The sequence below is a fragment of the Rhea americana genome, unplaced genomic scaffold (assembly GCF_003343005.1).
Source record: "Rhea americana isolate MKP2758 unplaced genomic scaffold, rheAme1 scaffold_229, whole genome shotgun sequence".
Taxonomy (NCBI): Eukaryota; Metazoa; Chordata; class Aves; order Rheiformes; family Rheidae; genus Rhea; species Rhea americana.
This window is the reverse complement of record NW_028186345.1, coordinates 767533-787166: the sequence shown is the minus strand read 5'-3', so window position 1 is coordinate 787166 and position 19634 is coordinate 767533. Positions and strand designations below refer to the sequence as shown.

The 19634-nt window shown below is 36.1% G+C and overlaps 1 protein-coding gene across 6 annotated transcripts in view; it reads right to left on the bottom strand.

Annotated features, from left to right (window-relative positions):
* Window positions 1-19634, bottom strand: part of ATP2B1 (ATPase plasma membrane Ca2+ transporting 1) — a 66202-nt gene that overhangs the window by 18588 nt on the left and 27980 nt on the right. For 3 of the 6 annotated variants that reach the window (XM_085305937.1, XM_085305936.1, XM_085305935.1), the window contains exons 2-11: window positions 16733-17142; window positions 11753-11950; window positions 10659-10913; window positions 10440-10565; window positions 9920-10063; window positions 6806-6844; window positions 6227-6388; window positions 4366-4580; window positions 2794-3036; window positions 310-551 (exon numbers count right to left, since the gene is read on the bottom strand). In XM_085305937.1, the coding sequence (XP_085162063.1) occupies window positions 310-551; window positions 2794-3036; window positions 4366-4580; window positions 6227-6388; window positions 6806-6844; window positions 9920-10063; window positions 10440-10565; window positions 10659-10913; window positions 11753-11950; window positions 16733-16937 (1829 nt within the window). In that variant the 5' untranslated portion in view covers window positions 16938-17142. Of the gene's footprint in view, window positions 1-309; window positions 552-2793; window positions 3037-4365; window positions 4581-6226; window positions 6389-6805; window positions 6845-9919; window positions 10064-10439; window positions 10566-10658; window positions 10914-11752; window positions 11951-16732; window positions 17143-18038; window positions 18250-19634 lie in introns of those variants that run through there. The other 3 variants (XM_085305938.1, XM_085305932.1, XM_085305933.1) reach the window with 2 other exon arrangements.

The following is a 19634-nucleotide window of genomic DNA, read 5'->3' as shown; positions in this document are numbered from 1 at the left end:
TTCAGTCATGACCTGCTATACTTTTGCTTTATGGGTTTTGTTTGTTTGTTTTTGGAGGCGTGGAAGAGTGTTGAGTGAAAACAATTCAAATGCTGCTTGCCCACTTTATTGCAGAAAGTGGAACCATTGAGGGAGACCAACCAGGGAGCTTCCAGCTACCAAAAAGATAGACTGGTGCACTTGTTGTGAATAGGGCAAAAATTTTATATCATTATCGAAGATTTTTTTTGTTTGCTTAGGACAGTATTCTCAGCTACCAAAACATTCAAGCAAATTAAAGTATCAGAGTATGAGAGTAGTTGTTCTTACTTTTTAAGAACTATCTCAGAGGCACCTTTACTGAATATCCGGAAACTGCCATCAGAGTTTTTTAACACAGTACTCATAGATTTTCTAACAGAGTTGAAGGTGTATACTTTGTACAAATCCTCTTCTGGTATCTCATTTCTTACATCCTGATAATCACGTTTTAAATCCAAGAGCAACCCCAGCAAGGCACATTCAGTTTTATTTCCAACATGACGTGGTAGGCCACCTTCTTTTTCAGGAGGCTGTAAAAAGAATAAGAATCTTTGTTGGTTAGGAAATAAACTTACCAAATACTGAAGTACAGCATCTAGAAAATGTGGAAGTAAAAGCTTAGTTCTAGGATGGGGAAATTTCACTTTTGCAATGATTAATCTGTAAGTTCCCATGAGTCATGAGCCAGTCATGAGTGGCTTTTAAAAGCAACTTATGCACCTGATAAGGCTTACAATCTCTTTGTCACAGACTCAAAATCACCCACTAAGTTTGTATCAGATCCCCAAATGACCTTTCTAAAAGGCATTTTCCATTCAGTAATTTTGCAGTTCAAAAAGTATGGATAAGCTTGAGAAAATTAAGCATACTAAATGGCTTTATTTCCGCTAAATTAAGGCATTCTCTCCTGTAGTAGTTCTTCCCTGATGATTTAGACCATGACCATATCACCTGTTAGCCTTCTATTGAATAAAGCAAGTCTTTAAGCTTCTTAAATCTCGCTGTAAGTTGTGTTTTCCAGGCCATGGCCTATTTGATTTTTTTTATGAAGTCTTTCCAGTTTTCAAGGCAGAAACACTTACTCAGCCTGACATCCYTTCAAGTACATAAATCACAACTACATTACAGCTAAGGCAATCACCTATGTTGCAAACCACACATTTGGCTGTACTGAATACTCAGACCTTTAAAATATGCAGTACTCAGTTCCGGTCTCCCCAATACAAGACAGACATAGACATACTGCAGTAAGCCCAGGTAAGGGTCACATGATGATGAGGGGATTGGAATATCTCTCAATACAGGGAAAAGCTAAGAGCACTGGGACTAGGAGGAAAAAAAGGCTCAGGARGATCTTATCAATATGCATAAATACCCGATGGGAGGGTGTAAAGAAGATTGAGCTAGACTCTTCTTGTGGCTTGCCACATCATGTTGTCCAATGAAAGGACAATAGGCAATGAGCAGAAATCGAAATACATGAAATTCCATTTATACAGAGAAAAACCTTTTTTACTCTAAGAGTAGCTGAATGCTAGACCAAGCACCCTAGAGAGGTTGAAGAGTCTCCATCCTTGGAGACAATCAAAATCCAACTACACAGTCTGAAACAACCTGCTGTAACTGACCCAGCTTTGAACAGGGCTGGATGATCCCCAGGGGGTCCCTGACAACTGCAGCAATTGGGCAATTCTGTAAAACAGACTAACTTAGACTGCACTGTATTCAATATAATTTGATTAACATTGTAGTAGTAGGGGACCTGGTCAATTTATATGGAGCTGAGTTTTTATAAATATATATATATATATATATATGTATATATATATATATATATAGGTCTATCTCATTAGCATGAGAAATACTTGTTTGAGAAATAGGTGGTTGTGATCTTGATGTGCCCTCTCAACTACAACTGTTTTGACAAAATTCTTGTAAACATAGCATCTTTTCTGGTTGAAGAAAAAAGGGTTTTCAGACTGCTGCTTTTACTGCTATTCCTGGAGAAAGCATTCATAAAAGAGGGCTCTACCGACTCCTGAAGTCTTTTTTTAAAAAAACCTAAAACCTAATTGTTTTTATTGCCTTACACAATTCAAGTTATGCAACATCTTAAAATAGAAAGGAAGCTATGTTTTGAGTTGCAAAAAATATGAACCATGCAATAGGGAAATTTAAGGTGTTGTTCATAAATCAGCCAAAGGGATTAACAAAGAGCCAGACACAGTATTAAGGAGTCCAGTATTTATAATACATAACACAGTCCATCCTATTTATTCCAAAATATTTTAGAAGGCTCAATAAGTTATGAGCAAATGTGTTGGAATTCTATAATGTACAGACTCATTAAAATATTATCTGAAATACAAAACCAAAGTCACTGTCTACACCTGTGGTTTTTCATTACATTCTAGGCAACATATTACTCTCACAATTCTACATTGAAGTAGCACCCAAACTGAGCTAACATGCTCTCCAAATAAGTAGCCCCTCCTTATAAAACAAATTTAGACGCAAGTATAAATTTATCTTTTTATAAGAAAGTTAGCTTCTYGAGATCATTTTTGAATCACTAAATCAATACAATTATATATAAGCAGATTTTATTTCCAAATAAACTGTTGAGTAATTTGCAGCAGATGCAAAAAAATCTTTCACAGTTTTTGTTACACRCTTAAACTTAACAGCCGCCTATCATGTGACTATCAGACAATTTGGATATTTTGAGGTACATATTTAGATGCACTCATTAAAATGAGGAAAGCCACTTACCAGAATTTTGGAAGTATAAGCACAGTTAACAGAAATTCCAGTCACAAGATAAGCCATAGTTTTCTCTGGAATAGCTTCTGGTTCTGGAATTTTTTTATAATGTTTTTCATTGATGTAGGCTTGGACCACTGTCATTCTGTTCATGGTCAATGTTCCAGTTTTATCTGAGCAAATAGCTGTTGCATTACCCATTGTTTCACACGCATCCAGATGTCTCACCAAGTTATTATCTTTCATCATTTTCTAAAAAGATAGAAGCGGTCAATAACTAGTCATAACTTTTAGCTCATGTTTCAGAAATTCTCATTTAGAGTGTGAAGTTTTAGACCACAGTTTCAGAATATGCATAGCTTTTAAGTTATCTGGTATCTTACGGAGTAGGAATTTGTACCCTATCCTGTAAGGATCTCTCCCAAGTCTATCATGTCATAGTAAGCTGCATTTTGAACAAAGTCCGCAGATACAGTCTTAATCTCCCACATCTGCATATCAACCTAACTGAAACTATTATGAGGAAGTAGTTTTTGATATTTTTTAGAAGTGGAGCAGATGCACAGATTGAGCATTACCAGATACAAAGTTAAAACATCTCTTAACAAGTGAGATGGAACTCACTTAAAAGGCAGAAGTTCCACTTGTTGTCTGAAGTCCATTGCTCTTTCCTCTTAGCCTTTTAGGTAGACTTTTAAGCAATGTTAGACTTGTGAAACTTGTAGTGTTCATTCTCTTAGCAGCAATACTAGGATTCCAGTTTGTATCTGATGTTAAGTCTGATTGTAGTGTCTTTGAAATATATATCGTGTGATGCTCTACTAAGTCTATGGTATAGCTTATTTGGCCTTTTCTTCTAAGTCTTTACCTAAAAGGCTTAGATAGTATTTCAACCTTGAAGTGGCAGAGTAAGTTCAAATACTACAGTAGGAAGGGTACAAGTTAGTACTAAGTTTGGTAAGTTTTGGAACAGAGCATACACAGCCATTGTCTACATAATGACATTTTCAGAACAGTTTCAGGATGCTGTAAGCAGGAAGAAGCGTTAGAGGACAGAACAGGAGTTTATRAAGTATGCTATACAACAAATAGCATATGTTCTGCAAAATTCAGAAACAGAATAAGAAGTCATTTTCAGCCTTCAAAGAGTAATAATCTATTTTTTTTTTCCAGTAATTGCTTGTTTAATGTATTAGTTAGGTGTAAGTTGAGGTTTACAGAAGTTTGTATTATTTACAAACTCTRATATATCAATTATAAGAAATGCTATGCTATCGTAACATTGCATCAGAGAACTAAATACACCTTATACACCTAAGAAAAGATAAATCTAAATGGCAAAGTTGTCTTTATTTGGTGACAACAGGCTGTCCCTGCTGACTGTTTTAAGTTAGCATAAATTCTGAGACTAAGAAATATACTGTGGTGGATTTCTTGTGCCATTAAGTGAAGGAAGGAAAGTAAGCCTCCTTCAGTCTGTTAGGAACCCGCTGCTTTGATGTAGCAAGTTTCAACTCAGAGTTTAGGGCTGATGAATTCACCTATCTACTTTTAAAGTTTGTTCCCCCTCTGCCCACTTACCTTAACAGAGTAAGCCAGGGATATAGTGACTGCAAGTGGAAGCCCTTCTGGTACTGCCACCACCAAGACCGTAACTCCAATAATGAAAAACTTCACAAAGTACTGAATATAAATTGGTGTACATTCAGCAAGCCATGGTCGCTTCTGGACCCAGAAGGTATCGATCACAAAATATAGCACAAGGATAATGACTGTGATTGCAGACATCAATAAACCTTATTAAAAAGAGAATAAACCATTTTCAGATGTCATCTTAAACATTTGTCAATACAGACTCCAGATAAGCCAAGCGCAACTCTTCCTTGATGGAATTTAGCTTACAGTTAAGATTTTGAACAGGCAAGTCAGGAAGCATAGGGGTTGTACAAAGCAAATTCTGATTTCCACCAATACAACTTTTTTTGCCCCGACTCCCCCCCCAAAGAATTGTTTGGCTTTTCACTTAATTGAGAAGTTTAGATCTAATTGTGAACAGGTAAGATTAGTATCTAAGGCAAATCAGTTAAGCAGAATGATAACTGAACCAATTCAACAGGTCTTTGCTGATGATATTGGTGCATTACTCAGAAAGCTGATAACAGTTCATACCCCACTTCTTGGTGAGGGTGGGCTATTAAGTATGGAAAATAAGTATGGAAAATAAGCACAGTGTTCAATCAAATGGAAATAACTGGAGAGGTAATTTGGAGAAACTGCTGTAAGCAAATTGGTTACAGGTACTTGGGACACCACAGGAAAGCAGTGAAGGAAAACAGGCTTGGCTGGAACAAGAGTCACTAAGGTGTCAGTTCTTCACAGAAAAATACTTCAGTGAGGCACAACTCAAAAAAGCAGGACAGGAAAAGTGCATGCATAAAGTTGATGATTAACACTGAGAGTGTGTAGGATATTAGAAGAGGTCAAAAGGTACAAAAAGAACAGCAAGGGTTTTTACTTATGAGAGACATGAAAAACTTTAAGAACAACAACACTGAAGATAGCTTACACTGAACATACTATGGAGGTTTTATTCAATATTTGTTAGTACAAGTTTCTCAAAGAAAAAGAACACTGAGATATATAATTATGAAGTACTAGAGTTTTATTGCTTTGTCCTCAGCTCCATAACTCTCTTAAAACACTTACACTGAAGTTGGTCCTTTTAAGCTGGAGATTGGTCTACAAGACCTCCAGGTTCCTTCAAATCTGAATCTTTCAATAATTCTATGTGCAGCAAAATAAAGCTTGAAATACTGTGATTAAACCTCTACATGCTAGGCAACATAGCCTAGAATTTAGTCTCAGTGATTCTTTAGCACTGAATGACATTGCCGTCTTAGTTCATCTTCAATAAGTARCAGTTTATCAAATATTTTGAAAGATAGACGAAAAATTAGCTGATAGACACAGTAACAGAAATGAAAAAATAAGAAAGTCAGTAAAACTTTGTTTTTGGAGAATATGTTAAAAATCCTAAGCCTCTGGAAGTGTCAGAGAGAACTTGACTGTCTCTACTGCTTTTTCCACATACTTGATTAAGTCAATTTATAGTTCTCTAGGTGAATCATTAAGTGTTGTACCTTTCTAAAGATAAGGTTAGACAACTATTATGAAAGGTATGAAGTTGGAGTGTTCTGTTCTAGAAGCTGAGACTACAAACTGAGTCTATTTAAATCAAGGGGGGAAAAAATCAACATAACGCGGTCTGAGAAACCATCTGCACACTTCGTGAATGAAGCATAATTACATACATTGGTACTTAGTGCTTAAAACGGTCAGATTGRCCCAGGCTAGCTACTGAAGTTATCCTCTTACGAGTAATTTATGTTCCAACTTTATTCAAGTGTGACATCAAATAAGGACAGCAGTGTTAAAATCATACCTGCTTTGCCAATCTGGACTGCTAGCTTTGTAAGTTTGCCTTGGAGAACAGATTTTTCTTTCTTTGGCAAATTTGATCTCTTCTTGTCTTTCTCATCTCCATCTCCACCATCTTCACTCTTCAACGGTTGCATTTCCATGGCTGCACCATCCTGAGCTTTAGCTAGAAGTAGTGAGCAAATAAAGTTTAGCTATTCTAAAATCCCTGAAATCAATGGTACTTATAAAGCTCAATAAACCCAGTTACTGCTAAACATTAATATTTTGGTATTTTCTGTCCAGTGATGTCCAAACATCCTTGAATATTTAAACAAGATAGCTTCAAAATTATTGCTAACTGTTACTTCCGTAGTATCTATTTTGAGACTCACGTTCATTTAAGCAATGTAGATTCATTTAAGCAATGTAGATTTGAGACTCATGTTCATTTAAGCAAGGTAGATTCACTTACGTTATTATTAGCACAAACATTTTGGATTTAACTATGTTCAGTATGTATTTCTATGTGAAAGTATGTATTTATTGTATACACTCTCAAAAGATAAGGACTTTAAGAAAGGAGCACAGAAATTGTATTTACCCTTATTACGGTTCTCAACAGCTCCATCCTGCTTTTTACCTGTCAGGGAGTGGAGAGAGGAACAAGTTATATTTTAAGTCAGCCACGCAAAATCTATTTCTATGCTAAGGCTTATAAAAAAAATAATTTAAAAAGTAATAAAAAAAATAAAATAAAATAATAAAAAAATAAATAAAAAGCTGAAGCAAGGACCTGCATTTAAAAAATATCCATCTGAAACACTGGAGACAGAAGTCTGATATAACTGAGACTTCAAATGAAGTCAACATTACTATACAATACATTTGGCAGCAAAAACCAGCTTACATCAGTTCTTTGGACTTCATTTTTCCCTTAAAAGACTTCCTGCAGTATTATATTATTATAGCTAAGTTTGCACAGATGACTGATACAGACATTCATAAGCGAGTAGGTAGAAACAGCAGAAGGCCTGACCTAGCCCGGCCAGACTCTTGCCCTATTGAAATATGTTTAGTGGGAAGGTGATTGCAGAGGGTAGCATTTACTGCTGAGGAAAATGTTTAAAAGGCTTGCCTAAACTCTTTTTCTGGAAAAAGAGTTTCTGGAGTTTGCTACGTTTAAGTGATTCTTGTGGCCTCAGTCTCACTCTCTGTGCTTCCAAATTCGACAAGTTCATCTGACTACTACCATAAGTTTTATGTATTAATTTCATATATTATATATGCTACCTTATATATGCATATATATGCCTATATATGAGGTMTTATAACTGTAAGACCTCACTTCCAGAAGCAGTGCTTTTGTGCAACACTGCAGAAGCTACTGTARTATAAAATATTTATAAATCCACACCAAAGCTTAATGGAGGCACAGCACTGGATTACAGGATCTATGCTAACCCTCTTTACACAAGCATGAAGATAATCTCTTGGCAACATACCAGTGTTAGTGCTGTAACAGAAGAGTTCAAGTTCATAAAAACATATTGCTCCTACCTCTGTTCAGATATGGAGTTCAGCAAGAGATTGTAAGGAAGGACATTAGAATAATGAATATAAATTCATGAATAAAGTTAAATGTAACTAGAAGAACTATTCATCATATGTATAGTTCATTAGGGGGTTACTACCTTTTTTGCTTGAGTTTTAAGGTTAACAGGTTTCAGATATTACCTCATCTATAGACAAGGTGTCAGCTCTTCTCATAGCTAGAGAAAACAAAGRTTACAGTAATCACGTGTATTAACTTGAAATGAAAACAGGAAACTGAGGAACTTGAACAAAMCCCACAATTTGCAGCTTCACTAGGAAGTATCTGACATATGTAACTCTGATTATTACTCACTGATAAAAGTAATGACATCAATTACGTCTTCTGTATTATTTCTACACATAAAAGACTCCCCCCCAGCATCCTCAGAATAGCTAAGGCGAAAAATGTTTGTCTTTTCCAGAAGATGTCACTTCACTCAGTTTAAGATTCATTGTTATCTGTTAAGTTACTATTTGTTCTCTCCCAGTTCGTTTGTCTTTCCTACAAGGACAAAATTCTATACTTAAGATACTTCTAACTACCTGTATCTACATATGCTTTCACTCTGAACCGAGTCACATACACACAACTAAAAATAGCCACTTTAATCTCCTTAATGTTCACAGAGAAGCCAATTTAGTTTAAGATTCTCCTTGGTAAAATTCAGGTTATCAGGCTTCAAACTTAAGCAAAAGAAGAAGTTATCCATCTCAGGAGACAAAGAAGTATTCARGCCCTAGAACACATCAAAGCACTATCTTCCAAAAAGATTTCTTCTTATAGAATAATATACAGTGGTAGAATGAGAGCTACGATCTTTCCCGTATCTCCTGTAGCGGCTGGTATATTGCTTGTTTCCTTTTCCTTCCTCTGTAAGAGAAAAAGGAAACTGTTCTATACAAATCCTGCAGTATTGCAATTTTACTCTTCACTATACCACTTGAGCTTGAAACTATCTAAAAACTGGAAGAAAATTTCAAGAAGGGCTAAGATTTAAGTGTTTATAGATTAGGCCAACATGACAGAAGCACAGTTCAATTCTAGGTCCTGCACAGACCACACATTTCAACAACCTTCTCCTTAATTTGAAGACTACTGTGATTCCTACGCATATTTCTGTATGGCTTTGCATTACTGTTTCTGTTACTCCAGCRAAGAAGTATAATTTTTCTGGCATGAGTTCTTGTAGGCTCAGTCTCATCCAGTAGACCTCACAACAGTTTCTACAAGAATTTCACAGCTCTGTCCTGACCATGCCTTGTAAAGGCCAACATCAAAGCATTACTAGTTAACTTTACTAAGCTTTGATTCTTGTATAGATAAGATAAAAGTTATGGCCTAGAAAAGTGACCTTGTAATGCTAGTTACTGACCAAGTCCCTCAAAGTAAGGAAGATATTCCATTTTGCATTTCACAGAAAGCCTTTAAGATGATCTGTGGTATAAGCCTTTTCCCCTCCACCCCAGCCTCCTAAAAGAAAAATTAGAGAAAAAGATCACTTGGTTTTTGTCTTATATAAATCTGAGCATTCAAAGTTTCAACTCTGGAAGAAAAGTGTTGGGAGGAAAGGACTGTCTCTCACCTTTCACCAAAATAGGTTATATTTATTTTTTTAAGTTATAAACTCAGCACTACATTATCAATGATTCAAGCTGTTCCTCTTCAAGTGGCACATTTGCCATACAAGAGCTCACTACACAGGACATTTCCCATCTGGTAAAAGCAGAACTAGATATTTATTAGCTTTAATTACTGGTAATAAACTGCTATAAACAAGTACTTGCTATGCAGCATGAATGCACGTAGAAGTTGCAAAGTTGCAAAAGATAGCAGCATAACAATTTACATGCTAAAAGGCTGGTTAGGAATTACAAACTTTTCAACCTATAATTGATCAAATTGATAACTGAAGTTTAATTAGAAATCCACATGACAACAGTTATTAACAGTAGCATACACTCTCAGGCCACTGGATCATTCAGCTGTGAAACGTAAAGAAAGCATGAGGTTTTAAGAAGTTTTCCAGGAAGTTTTCTAGCTCCAGAGAACTAAAGCACTTTTACTTCCAGTAACATTCACTTTACCCCTCCCTTCCCAGCCCTTTAAGATTATGATGCCTACTTTTCTTGTCCTTCTTCTCTTTCTCCTTCTCCTTCTCCTCTTCATCTCCTCCAGCCCCAAGTAATGTAAAGATGATTCCAGTCTGAGAGTTCACACCTACAGCAGTAACTACCATTCTTCCAGAGCCTTCCATCACATGTGTACCTGAAAGATTGCATCAGGTTTTCCACTGAAACTTCAACAGTTGTACTGCAGAGTATAAAGTAAATAGTTTTTTTAATATGGAGTTTGAGAACCTGTAAGACCATGCATAAATTACTGCATTTTCCAAGAGATTTAACTGTGAAAATTATCTGGAAAATAAATAGAGAAAAAAGCAACTGTACAAGCAAGAATTTTTGTGAGTTTTAAGGGTCAGCTTACTTTGATCAAACTTTGCACTAGTTGTGCTACGGTTTCTGGATACTTCTAGGAGTCACCATAGATAAGGTCCAGGTTGCTAGATTTTAACCTCAAAACTATAATCAACCAGTCCCCCAAAACTTATCACTTTCTTCAAGAATTTTCAAGTGCCACACACCTGAAAGCAGCATAGGATCTCTGTCCAAAGATTTCTTAACATGGTCAGATTCTCCAGTCAGTGAGCTTTCATCAATTTTGAGGTCATTTCCTTGAATAAGTACACCATCAGCTGGTAAGAGATCACCTAAAACAGATCATTAGAAATGTTAACTTCAGTCCCTCATTAAAAAAAAAAAGAAGAAAGAAAAGAAAAAGTGTAACTATTTAATTTATTTACCATATTTCACTTGTGCAATATCTCCAACGATTATGTCAGCTACTGGTATTTGGATGACTTGGCCACCTCTGATGACTGTAAATTTCTGTTCTTGTTCAATTCGGCTCTGCAATCCGCGAAATTGTTTCTCTTTACTCCAATCGTTGAAAGCTGTTACTAATACCACACAAACTACAGATAGGAGGATTGCTGCTCCTTCAATCCAACCTGTTTCCCCTTCCTCTTCCTCTTCACCAACATTCACTGATCCACATACTGTAGCACACAGATTTTAGATGCAAGTTAACATAAATAGTTACTTCATAAAACAAAAAAGCTAATCAAATAGAAGAACATTTTACTAGCTAGCCTTCTTTACAACTTGAGATTTAGTTTCAGGGGTAATATATCACAAAGTTAGAAAATCTGAAAGTTGGAGGTGCATGAGGTTGTATCACCTAGAATTTATACCCTTGCTTGTCTGAACATAGAAGAAGCTGATACAGAAACCTACTCATCCTTATTATCTTGTTAAATGAAGGCATAAGAAGGCCARACTAGAAAACTAGTTATCTATCTTCTGCTTTGTCAACATTTCCTACTTCACTTTTATCTTAATAAACCATCTCTCATTTCATGAAGGACAGATCCCTCCATCTTTTGTTTAAAACTACAAATAGGATTTCATTTTTTTAAATTGGAAAGCTATCAGTATCAAATTGTAAGTCAAGGAAAATTTAAGATATGCTGACTCTCCACAGAAAGCACATGACAAATTATAAATTGCTTAAACATATTTGAGGCAAAGCTAACGAAACGCTTGCACAGAAATATGACTGGATCTAAGACAATCTATTCCTTCTGCTGCTTTTACTTCACTAAATATTTCACTAAGCACTTAGTATTTGTCAGAAACAGCCTGAACAATGACCCGGGAAAACTCAAGTTGCCACTTTAAGGCAAATTAAGAGTTTTATTAATATTCTCCAAATAAGAAACAATAAGCTGCTTTTTCAGACTTGCTGTCCCCATCAGATTTACAGGATAGCTGCGCTGGACCAGGAAAATTAGTAGCATAATAAASGTAGGTAGCTACTTTAAAAATATTTACTTACATGCTTCATTCCCTCCTGGAGGCTGGTAAAAAGAAAGGCCCAAGGATACTATGGCTGCAATTTCTAATATAATTAGTGTAACATCCTGTAGTGCTTCCCATACTAACTGAAGAAATGTTTTTGGCTTTTTAGGAGGTATAAAGTTCTTCCCAAACACTGCTTCTCTCCTTTCTATATCTGCTGGATTTCCACTTAAACCTAATTAATAAGAAGACAAAGTTAGTGACGCTTATTTGCCTTTCACCTTGACATTAGAAGTGATTAAGATCTYCCATTCATGAAGTGGAATCAAACGCTACTCCATACATATAAGTATGTATGTGGGGGGTGGGGGGAGGGAACTACATACTCATATTAACACTGAAAAGCTGTACATTAAACACAATTAGGTAAGTATTACTCTTAATCAATTCCACTACAGCAAACAACTATATTTAATAAATCATACTTTGCCAACATAAACTAAGCTGAAGGTCTATCTACTTGCACTTAGTATGACATAGCAAGACAGTACTAGCAACAAGCACACCTCAGGACAAAGTAAATAGGTTTGCAAGATAAGTTTATTAGTAGAGTTACTGCTGTAAAGACTGAGTAGCATCACAGTTTTAACAAGATCACAGCCTGAGAAGCCAGCTCTAGTTCCCACTGTAAGAGTTCTGTATTCATAGATAGCATCCTAGGAATYGACAATTAATCTAACATCTATCACAAGTCTGATGTGGTTACAGGCAACTATGTAACGGTGCTGCCACATCCTTCCACCTGGACAGCAGCTGCTTGCTACTCTGAAACCTGAGTCTCTTCATACCTTCTCTCATACAAAAAGAGAGGTGATACGTGGCAATTCGCAGTGAATATCTTATGATTTGTCACCTAAACTTTGGATCAATCTTCTTATTTGTCATATTCAAGAATCCTTTTCACTGCCTCAATTCCAGGACCATGCTTATGGGACACTAGCAGTCAAGAGTCAGAGGTGTTCACTACACACYGCCTTACACACTTCTAGAGTTAGCTAAGACCTTAAAAATAAAGGAATACCAAGCACATTCAGTAAAAGACCATTCACTCAATATCTGCCATAAATACCTTCTGTTTATTTCTTCAGCTGTTTCCAGCTATCTAACACTATTTTGTATTTAAACAACCAGCTCCTTTCTGAAGGCAAAGTGGCCACAATTCTAGTTATGTGCCACAGCTCTAGATACTTCAACCCTCTTGTGCCACAAAGATTATGATAAGTATCTTTTTAAAGACAACAATTTTCCTAACTGCAATTTTTCTATATATAACCCAATCAGTTAGTGACATTAAAGCCTTATAAACATACTAGGTAATTAACAAGAACAGTAACCACTGGAACTGATTTTCATAGTRAGAGAGATGCATTTCTTAATTAATGGACCCATCTCAACAGACATTTTCTTAAAGCAYCACATGATATGAGAAAAACTGTGCAAAGCCAACTGAAGTATGAAGCTCAGTTTTAAATGCTAAAAACTGCTAAATAATTGCCTAACTGAAAAGCAAAATGCGTAGATTATTTCAATTTCAAAAAGAAATAAATATACTGTTAGAGTATATAAGTTAGATTTGTTCTAGCATTCTTAGATTCACAGTTCTAGAAGTTTAATACAAAGGAGCATTTTTACTGTGTAGCTGTAGCAATACATTTCTCACCTGAAGTCTAAGTTTTGAGATGCCAACTTTTTCTCTCAAACTCAAAAAAGGAACACAGCAAGACCATTTTCAGAATTAAGTTGTATTAGAGGATCTAGAGAAACTCTGGACAGGTTGGCCATCCCAAAAGGCCACAATATATTGCTATTTTGTAACAGAAGTCATTTATCTCATCCTTGTAAAAAAGCAGAGTTCATAAGATTAGTTGCATGATGCCTGTGACACCATTTTCTTCCTTTCTTCACAGGGTACCAGAAAGCAGAACATCAGAAGTATATAGCAAAGGCTTCCAAAGAATGCAAAATATTTTCTAACAAATCTAAAGTCAAAGTATTACCAGTGCCACTTAAAAGATTAGTAAATAAGCCTAGCAAAGACAAAAAAAGCATTTGAATTTTTAGTATTTACAATAAGCAATCATGTACAATTACTGRGCTTGCTATATCTAGCACGTGGCTAGTAATTTCACAGTTCATAACAGACAGGCCTGAGCAGTAACCAATGCACTGTATTGTTCATTATGTATTTTAATGAGGGYCATTTATGTGATTTGGGTTTAAGATGGAAAAATACTGAGGAAGCAACTACTGGATACTTTGTCTAAAATTTTATTGGAAATTGAGAAGTAGATATTACTATAGAATCAAGATGATGCAGATCTATGGAAACACTGATGTTTTYGTGGTCCATCTCCACAGAATATAAAAGGGAGTTTACTACTTGTGATATTTGTGCAACAACTGCATTTATACATATTTGTACACACATACATTTGTGCACATAAAGGACATGACAAATGTTAAACACTAAGCAGTAAAGTCTGCTCAAAGTGTCTTTTCCAGTAGCACTGGTAAAGGATAATTCCCATTCTTCATTTCAAGTCAGGTAGATTTGATCCACCTTTTGATGGAAAACGTTGCCTACACTGTAAATAGCTTCAAAGCAAGAACTCATGCAASATGTTCTCATCCAGTGCATTGTATTTCAGAGCTATATGTACTTTTGCTATGAAGCCACTAGCAGTTATGCAAATAAGCATATTGTGTCATACAGAAAGCTTCTGAGTGGGAAGCCATGTTATACACAAGTTTCAACAAAAATGGAACTTCTATAATATTGAGCCGTTTTCACAGTTTTACACGGATTTCCTCTGTTAGAAATCTCTCCATTTATATTCTTACAACTTGAATTGGACAATGAAGAGACCAAGTATCACTCTTAAAAAGACTCTACACTGTAATATCTCCAAGAGAATTCACAGCAACTTATCTTATAAAGAATTTTGGTTTTCTAAAAATTCCTGTCATGATTTAGAATCAAAACACCACCTTTGTAGATAGAAGACAGTCTTTCTTCTGTAACCTTTCTTAACCTTTAGTGCTAATTATCAAGTTTGACTGCTGTCTGTTGCATTTATGAGCTAGTCTCACACTTCAAAATTATGCCATTTTACCAAGTTTGTCACTGCACTGTCCTGTGATCATCAGTTAAATATATGTAAATGTCATATCCTTTTTAAAAGAAAAGGTTCTGACCATACAATTTTCAGTACAGTAGTACAATCACCACAGCTCAAGCCGTGCTGCAGGAACAGGTCCTCTAGCTCTTGTATTTTCAGTACATTCACACTCATGATTCTCATCTGCTAAYTTTGTTGTTAAAGTTAAGGAATGTGAATTCTGCATTTTCCCAGGTATTTTGTGCCCAGTATATCAAGGCCACCTACAGTCATACATTCACCTAGCTYGCAGTAAGAGTAGTCCTTGAACAGACACCTTGCAGACTACTGTGAAACAGGATTTAACCCTTACTTCAGTGCCTGTTTGAGATAACTAGAGCTCTTTCCATCATGAAAGTTTTACACTACTCATGTTTTAAAGTTTCTTCAAACTATCTCTGGTCTAGTTCCATGTACTGAACACTCATTGGCAGGTCAGTTTTAATAGCTGATCTCCTAGAGAAATCTGTTCAGTAAGAGGAATCCAGTTCACACACTAATACCATTTCATGATAAATTAGAAGGGACATCAGGAGTCTGGCTTCAAAAGCAACCTGACACAAAGTTTCCTAAATGCAGATGCACCCAAAGTATCTGAAGGCATTAGTTGGCTGCTCTTGATGCAAGTAGACAAAGCTTTCTGTAGCATTTCTTAAGACTAGAAAGCAATAATTTTCCAGGATTAAGACAGCAGTTACTTCACTGCCATCAGCATCAAGCTGCACTGGACAACAGTTACATAAGCACTTAAATACTGAGACACCACAATTTGCAATCAATCAATTCTTGATTTTGGATCTTCCAAATTGCTAGCAACAACATGACTTATCATTAACTTATTAATGTTGTGTAACCGTATGTAAGAAATACTTGTACAGGATACTAACTATAGCTCAGATAGCATAAGTGACATCACTTGAATCTATTTCTTTTATGAAAGCCTTCAGCTTTCATTTCAGCTGGAGAACAACARCATATAATAAGCAGATCTTGAAGAAAAGAGCTGAAAAGGTCCTAGTGAGGAGACTGATTTTTTTCTCTTAACATTTATACAGATTATCTTGAAGGAATAATTCTAGAGAAGAAGTGCATCAGATATGCTCAGTGGTATTTAGTGAAGTGTGCCTGAAATGGCAAAGACTTCTTTAAACAAGATGCTTTTTCAAGAGAATAAAGTTTGTGTGGTCACTTTGCCTACTTCCTACCAAAGAGTCACAGAACCCTTAGTGCTTAAAGCTTTATCAGTAGTTATTCTGTGTAGATAAAGTGAAATTTACAAAAAATATTGTGTATTTAAATCTGGATCCACTATTAAGAATTTGATACAGTAAAGTTAGAAAACAGATGTCTGCAATTTAAAAAACTGCTGTATTAAGGAATGCAAGAACAATGCATAAGTATTAATAAGACCTACATAAAACTAWAAAAACCTTGTGTTCTATAATAGCATGATCTAAATTATGAACTRCAGGTCACATGAGCTGATCCCAAGACTTGCATGCTCAAACTAACTTAAACACTGGCATGTTGCTTTATTACTTCAGATCTGGATTCCCCCATCAAAAAAGTTTCTTCCAAAGTGCAATCCTGCCACTATTCCAAAATGGCACATGCAGTTAGACCAGCTGAAAATCCTTGCTTATGTATTACATGTTGAACTATCATAGTGTCTTAAAGGAATAGGAAACAGTATTTTATTACATAACTTCATAAACATTATTACATAAAAAGAATTAGCTTGCTTGACTAATGTTTTTTGAAATGGAGTTTCTTCAACATCAGTCTGAAAATTGACTTACCTTCATTCGGGGAAGTTTTCAATCTTGTACAGATGCCATGTACATCTCCATAACATTCTTGTATTTTATGCAGTGCATCTGTAGCTCGAAGTTCCATAAGAGAACGGAGCTCTGAAAGAGTGACTCCAAAATCTCCATGATTAGCTTCTTTTACAGCATTTTTCACACCACTATATGCAACTGAGTTGTTTGCCATATCACCCATGATGCGTGCAGTCTTTAGTGTAGAAAGTTTCCAGTAAGGAATAAGATTTCAATTTAAAATATTTCCAAGAGGAAAATAAATCCTTCGGGTATGAAGACAGTCAGGAGAGCAGACACATCACCCAAGTAAAAGACCCCTTCTGGAGAGATATCTTTGATGTTGTCCCATGGTGAGTTCTGTTCCCAAGCCAAATGGCATGTACAGTCTAGAAAAATAAATAAATACACATTCAGTTACACAGCAGCTACACTGAAGCGTATTGTAAGACAGTCCTACGACTTGTACTGAAGTTACAGAACAAATTTCTGCTTAAGGACAAGCTCTTCATAAGGACAAGCTCTTCATATTTCTTATAATATTTTTTAGTAAATATTCAGCTGGCAGAGTGACAAAGTATGAAACTGGTATTTGTATTCTCAACAGCCACTGCATTATCATACTTTCTTAAACCATTAACTTCTTATAACAGCTGTTGCCTCTGTTGCCTGTTTTGAATTTGCTTGGGACATGCATATGGTTCATCATCAACAGGAAACCTTTAAGAGCACCAGGAAGTAAACCAGTCCAAAGGAAAACAGAGTTTGTAATATTCAGCACTGATGGATGTCACGTGGGGCRCTCAAGTTACAAGTCTCAACTTATCACTGAGCACCAGGAAACCTTCATCTTAGACTTCAAGCTAAGCAAGCTTTTGTGCATTCCCAAGAACTCAAATTGTGTAAAACTCAAAAATAAGTTTCAAAACTAAGCTAACCCACACATGAAGTATTTTTGTAGCATATGGAGTATATCTCTATGCACATCCATGTCCTAACATCTGTAACCTCCCTCCAGCCCATTTCATCACAACTCAGACCTCCCACATCATCCACATTTTATTCTTTGAATAAAGCAAAATTGTACAATACCACCTTCCTACAGAAGGGATAGGAAGAGTAAGATTAGACCTTCCATCTGATTGAGAGAGCTTTGTAGCTGAGAAATAAGCATCTATCCACAAGATTCTCAGACTACACAGGCACTTAACATTTAATTCATGCTCAGCTGAGGTATCTTGTATGAACACATGCATCTACATGACAGAACAGTTAACACACATACTTTACATGTCTGTACATAGATTTGCTGTGCGCAGGACATTCCAGAGTGTCCATGCTTTACCAACACAACATGGCAGGATGAGCACAAATAATCATATATCTCCATAAGACATCATAGCTGCCAGCCTCAGATGAACAATAAGTTGGATACTTCCAGGTCCACAAGACCTTTAGGTGTCATATGCCCATTTTTCCTAGAACCAAGAAAATCAGGCCTCATTAAGAAACACATTCCAAAAATCAATGGATCTCATCTAGAAACAAGAGTCAAACAAAGAAAAGACCACTAGCTATTACCCTGTCAGGTCAAAAGATTGTTTAGCTAAAGCACTGTGTCTACACAGAGGTCTAAGAATGAACACTTAACCACCCGACCTTAGAAGATTGTTCCAGAAAAGTCTCAGTCCTCTGCTCTTCTCTTTTCCGGAAAGAATTAAGTTGTAGTTTATCTATCATTTTAAGCACTAAGCTACAGAACTGAGTTTGCACTGAAGAATGCTGAAAGACACTTGAGTGACTGCCCCCACTTCCAGCAGTTGTACAAAACTATCGCTGCAAGATTCTGTTAAGAGCACTGTTTGTGGCTATTTTCTAGAGAGATATAAGACAGAAAGCAATATTCATATAGGATGTTGAAARTTTTATGCTTAACAGCAAAAAAGTAACTAGTTCAAAATTCAGTTTAAATCTCTATGACTTTCACCACAGTAACTGCAAAGAAAAATTGCATTACAACMTAATGATGGTGTTAACTTGTATGCTAGAGGGCACTGTTTTGATCAACAGACATTCTTCATAGTTCAATAAACTGACTATGGCATGCTCTGCCAAAGTACCCTTTAAGTGAAGAAACAAACTACCTGTGAAAGACTGGTCTTTAAAACCATACCACATATTTATGTAATGCCCAAAAGCTGGAGGCTGTTGGATAACCAGTAACCTAGGAGAATTTATCAGTTGGCATCTGATCATGAGCTGTGTCAGTATAAGCATCAGATCAGACAAATTCAGATGTTGTACCTACRACAAAGCTGCAGCAGCTGCTAATGAGGCAAGAACAGACCAAGCAGACTGCCCCACAACTAATTACATCAAGCTTACCTCAATTATGATTAATGTTGAATGGCCTTAAGAAAAGTTCAGTCAAGCCTCTAASAGGAACTGTGCACTCTTGATGCACAAATATACCCAAATTCAAGAAAGGACATGAAGTTAATAAAAATACAGTTCTAGCCATTGAAAAGCTTTGAGATTACTTACGAAGCCATGGCAAGACTTGATATGGCTTTCACRTACAAGTTGCCACAAGAGCGATAACAATGCTTGATTAGTGGTTCATACTATGCTTTGCATTTCAATCCTATCATTCTTATGCATCTAATAGTCCAGCGACCAGCTATTAATATGGTTCTCAAACGTTCTGAAGTATCTCAGTGGTGTCATAACTCACCAACATATCTCCTCAGGGTTCACAGAAAAATTCAATAATGTTGCATTAATACTACAAAAGCAGTGCAGTTCTGCAGATCAGCTGTAATAGTGTTATAGATTACTCTGCATATCCATCTAAAAAGTTCAGAGGAACAGCAGAAAGATT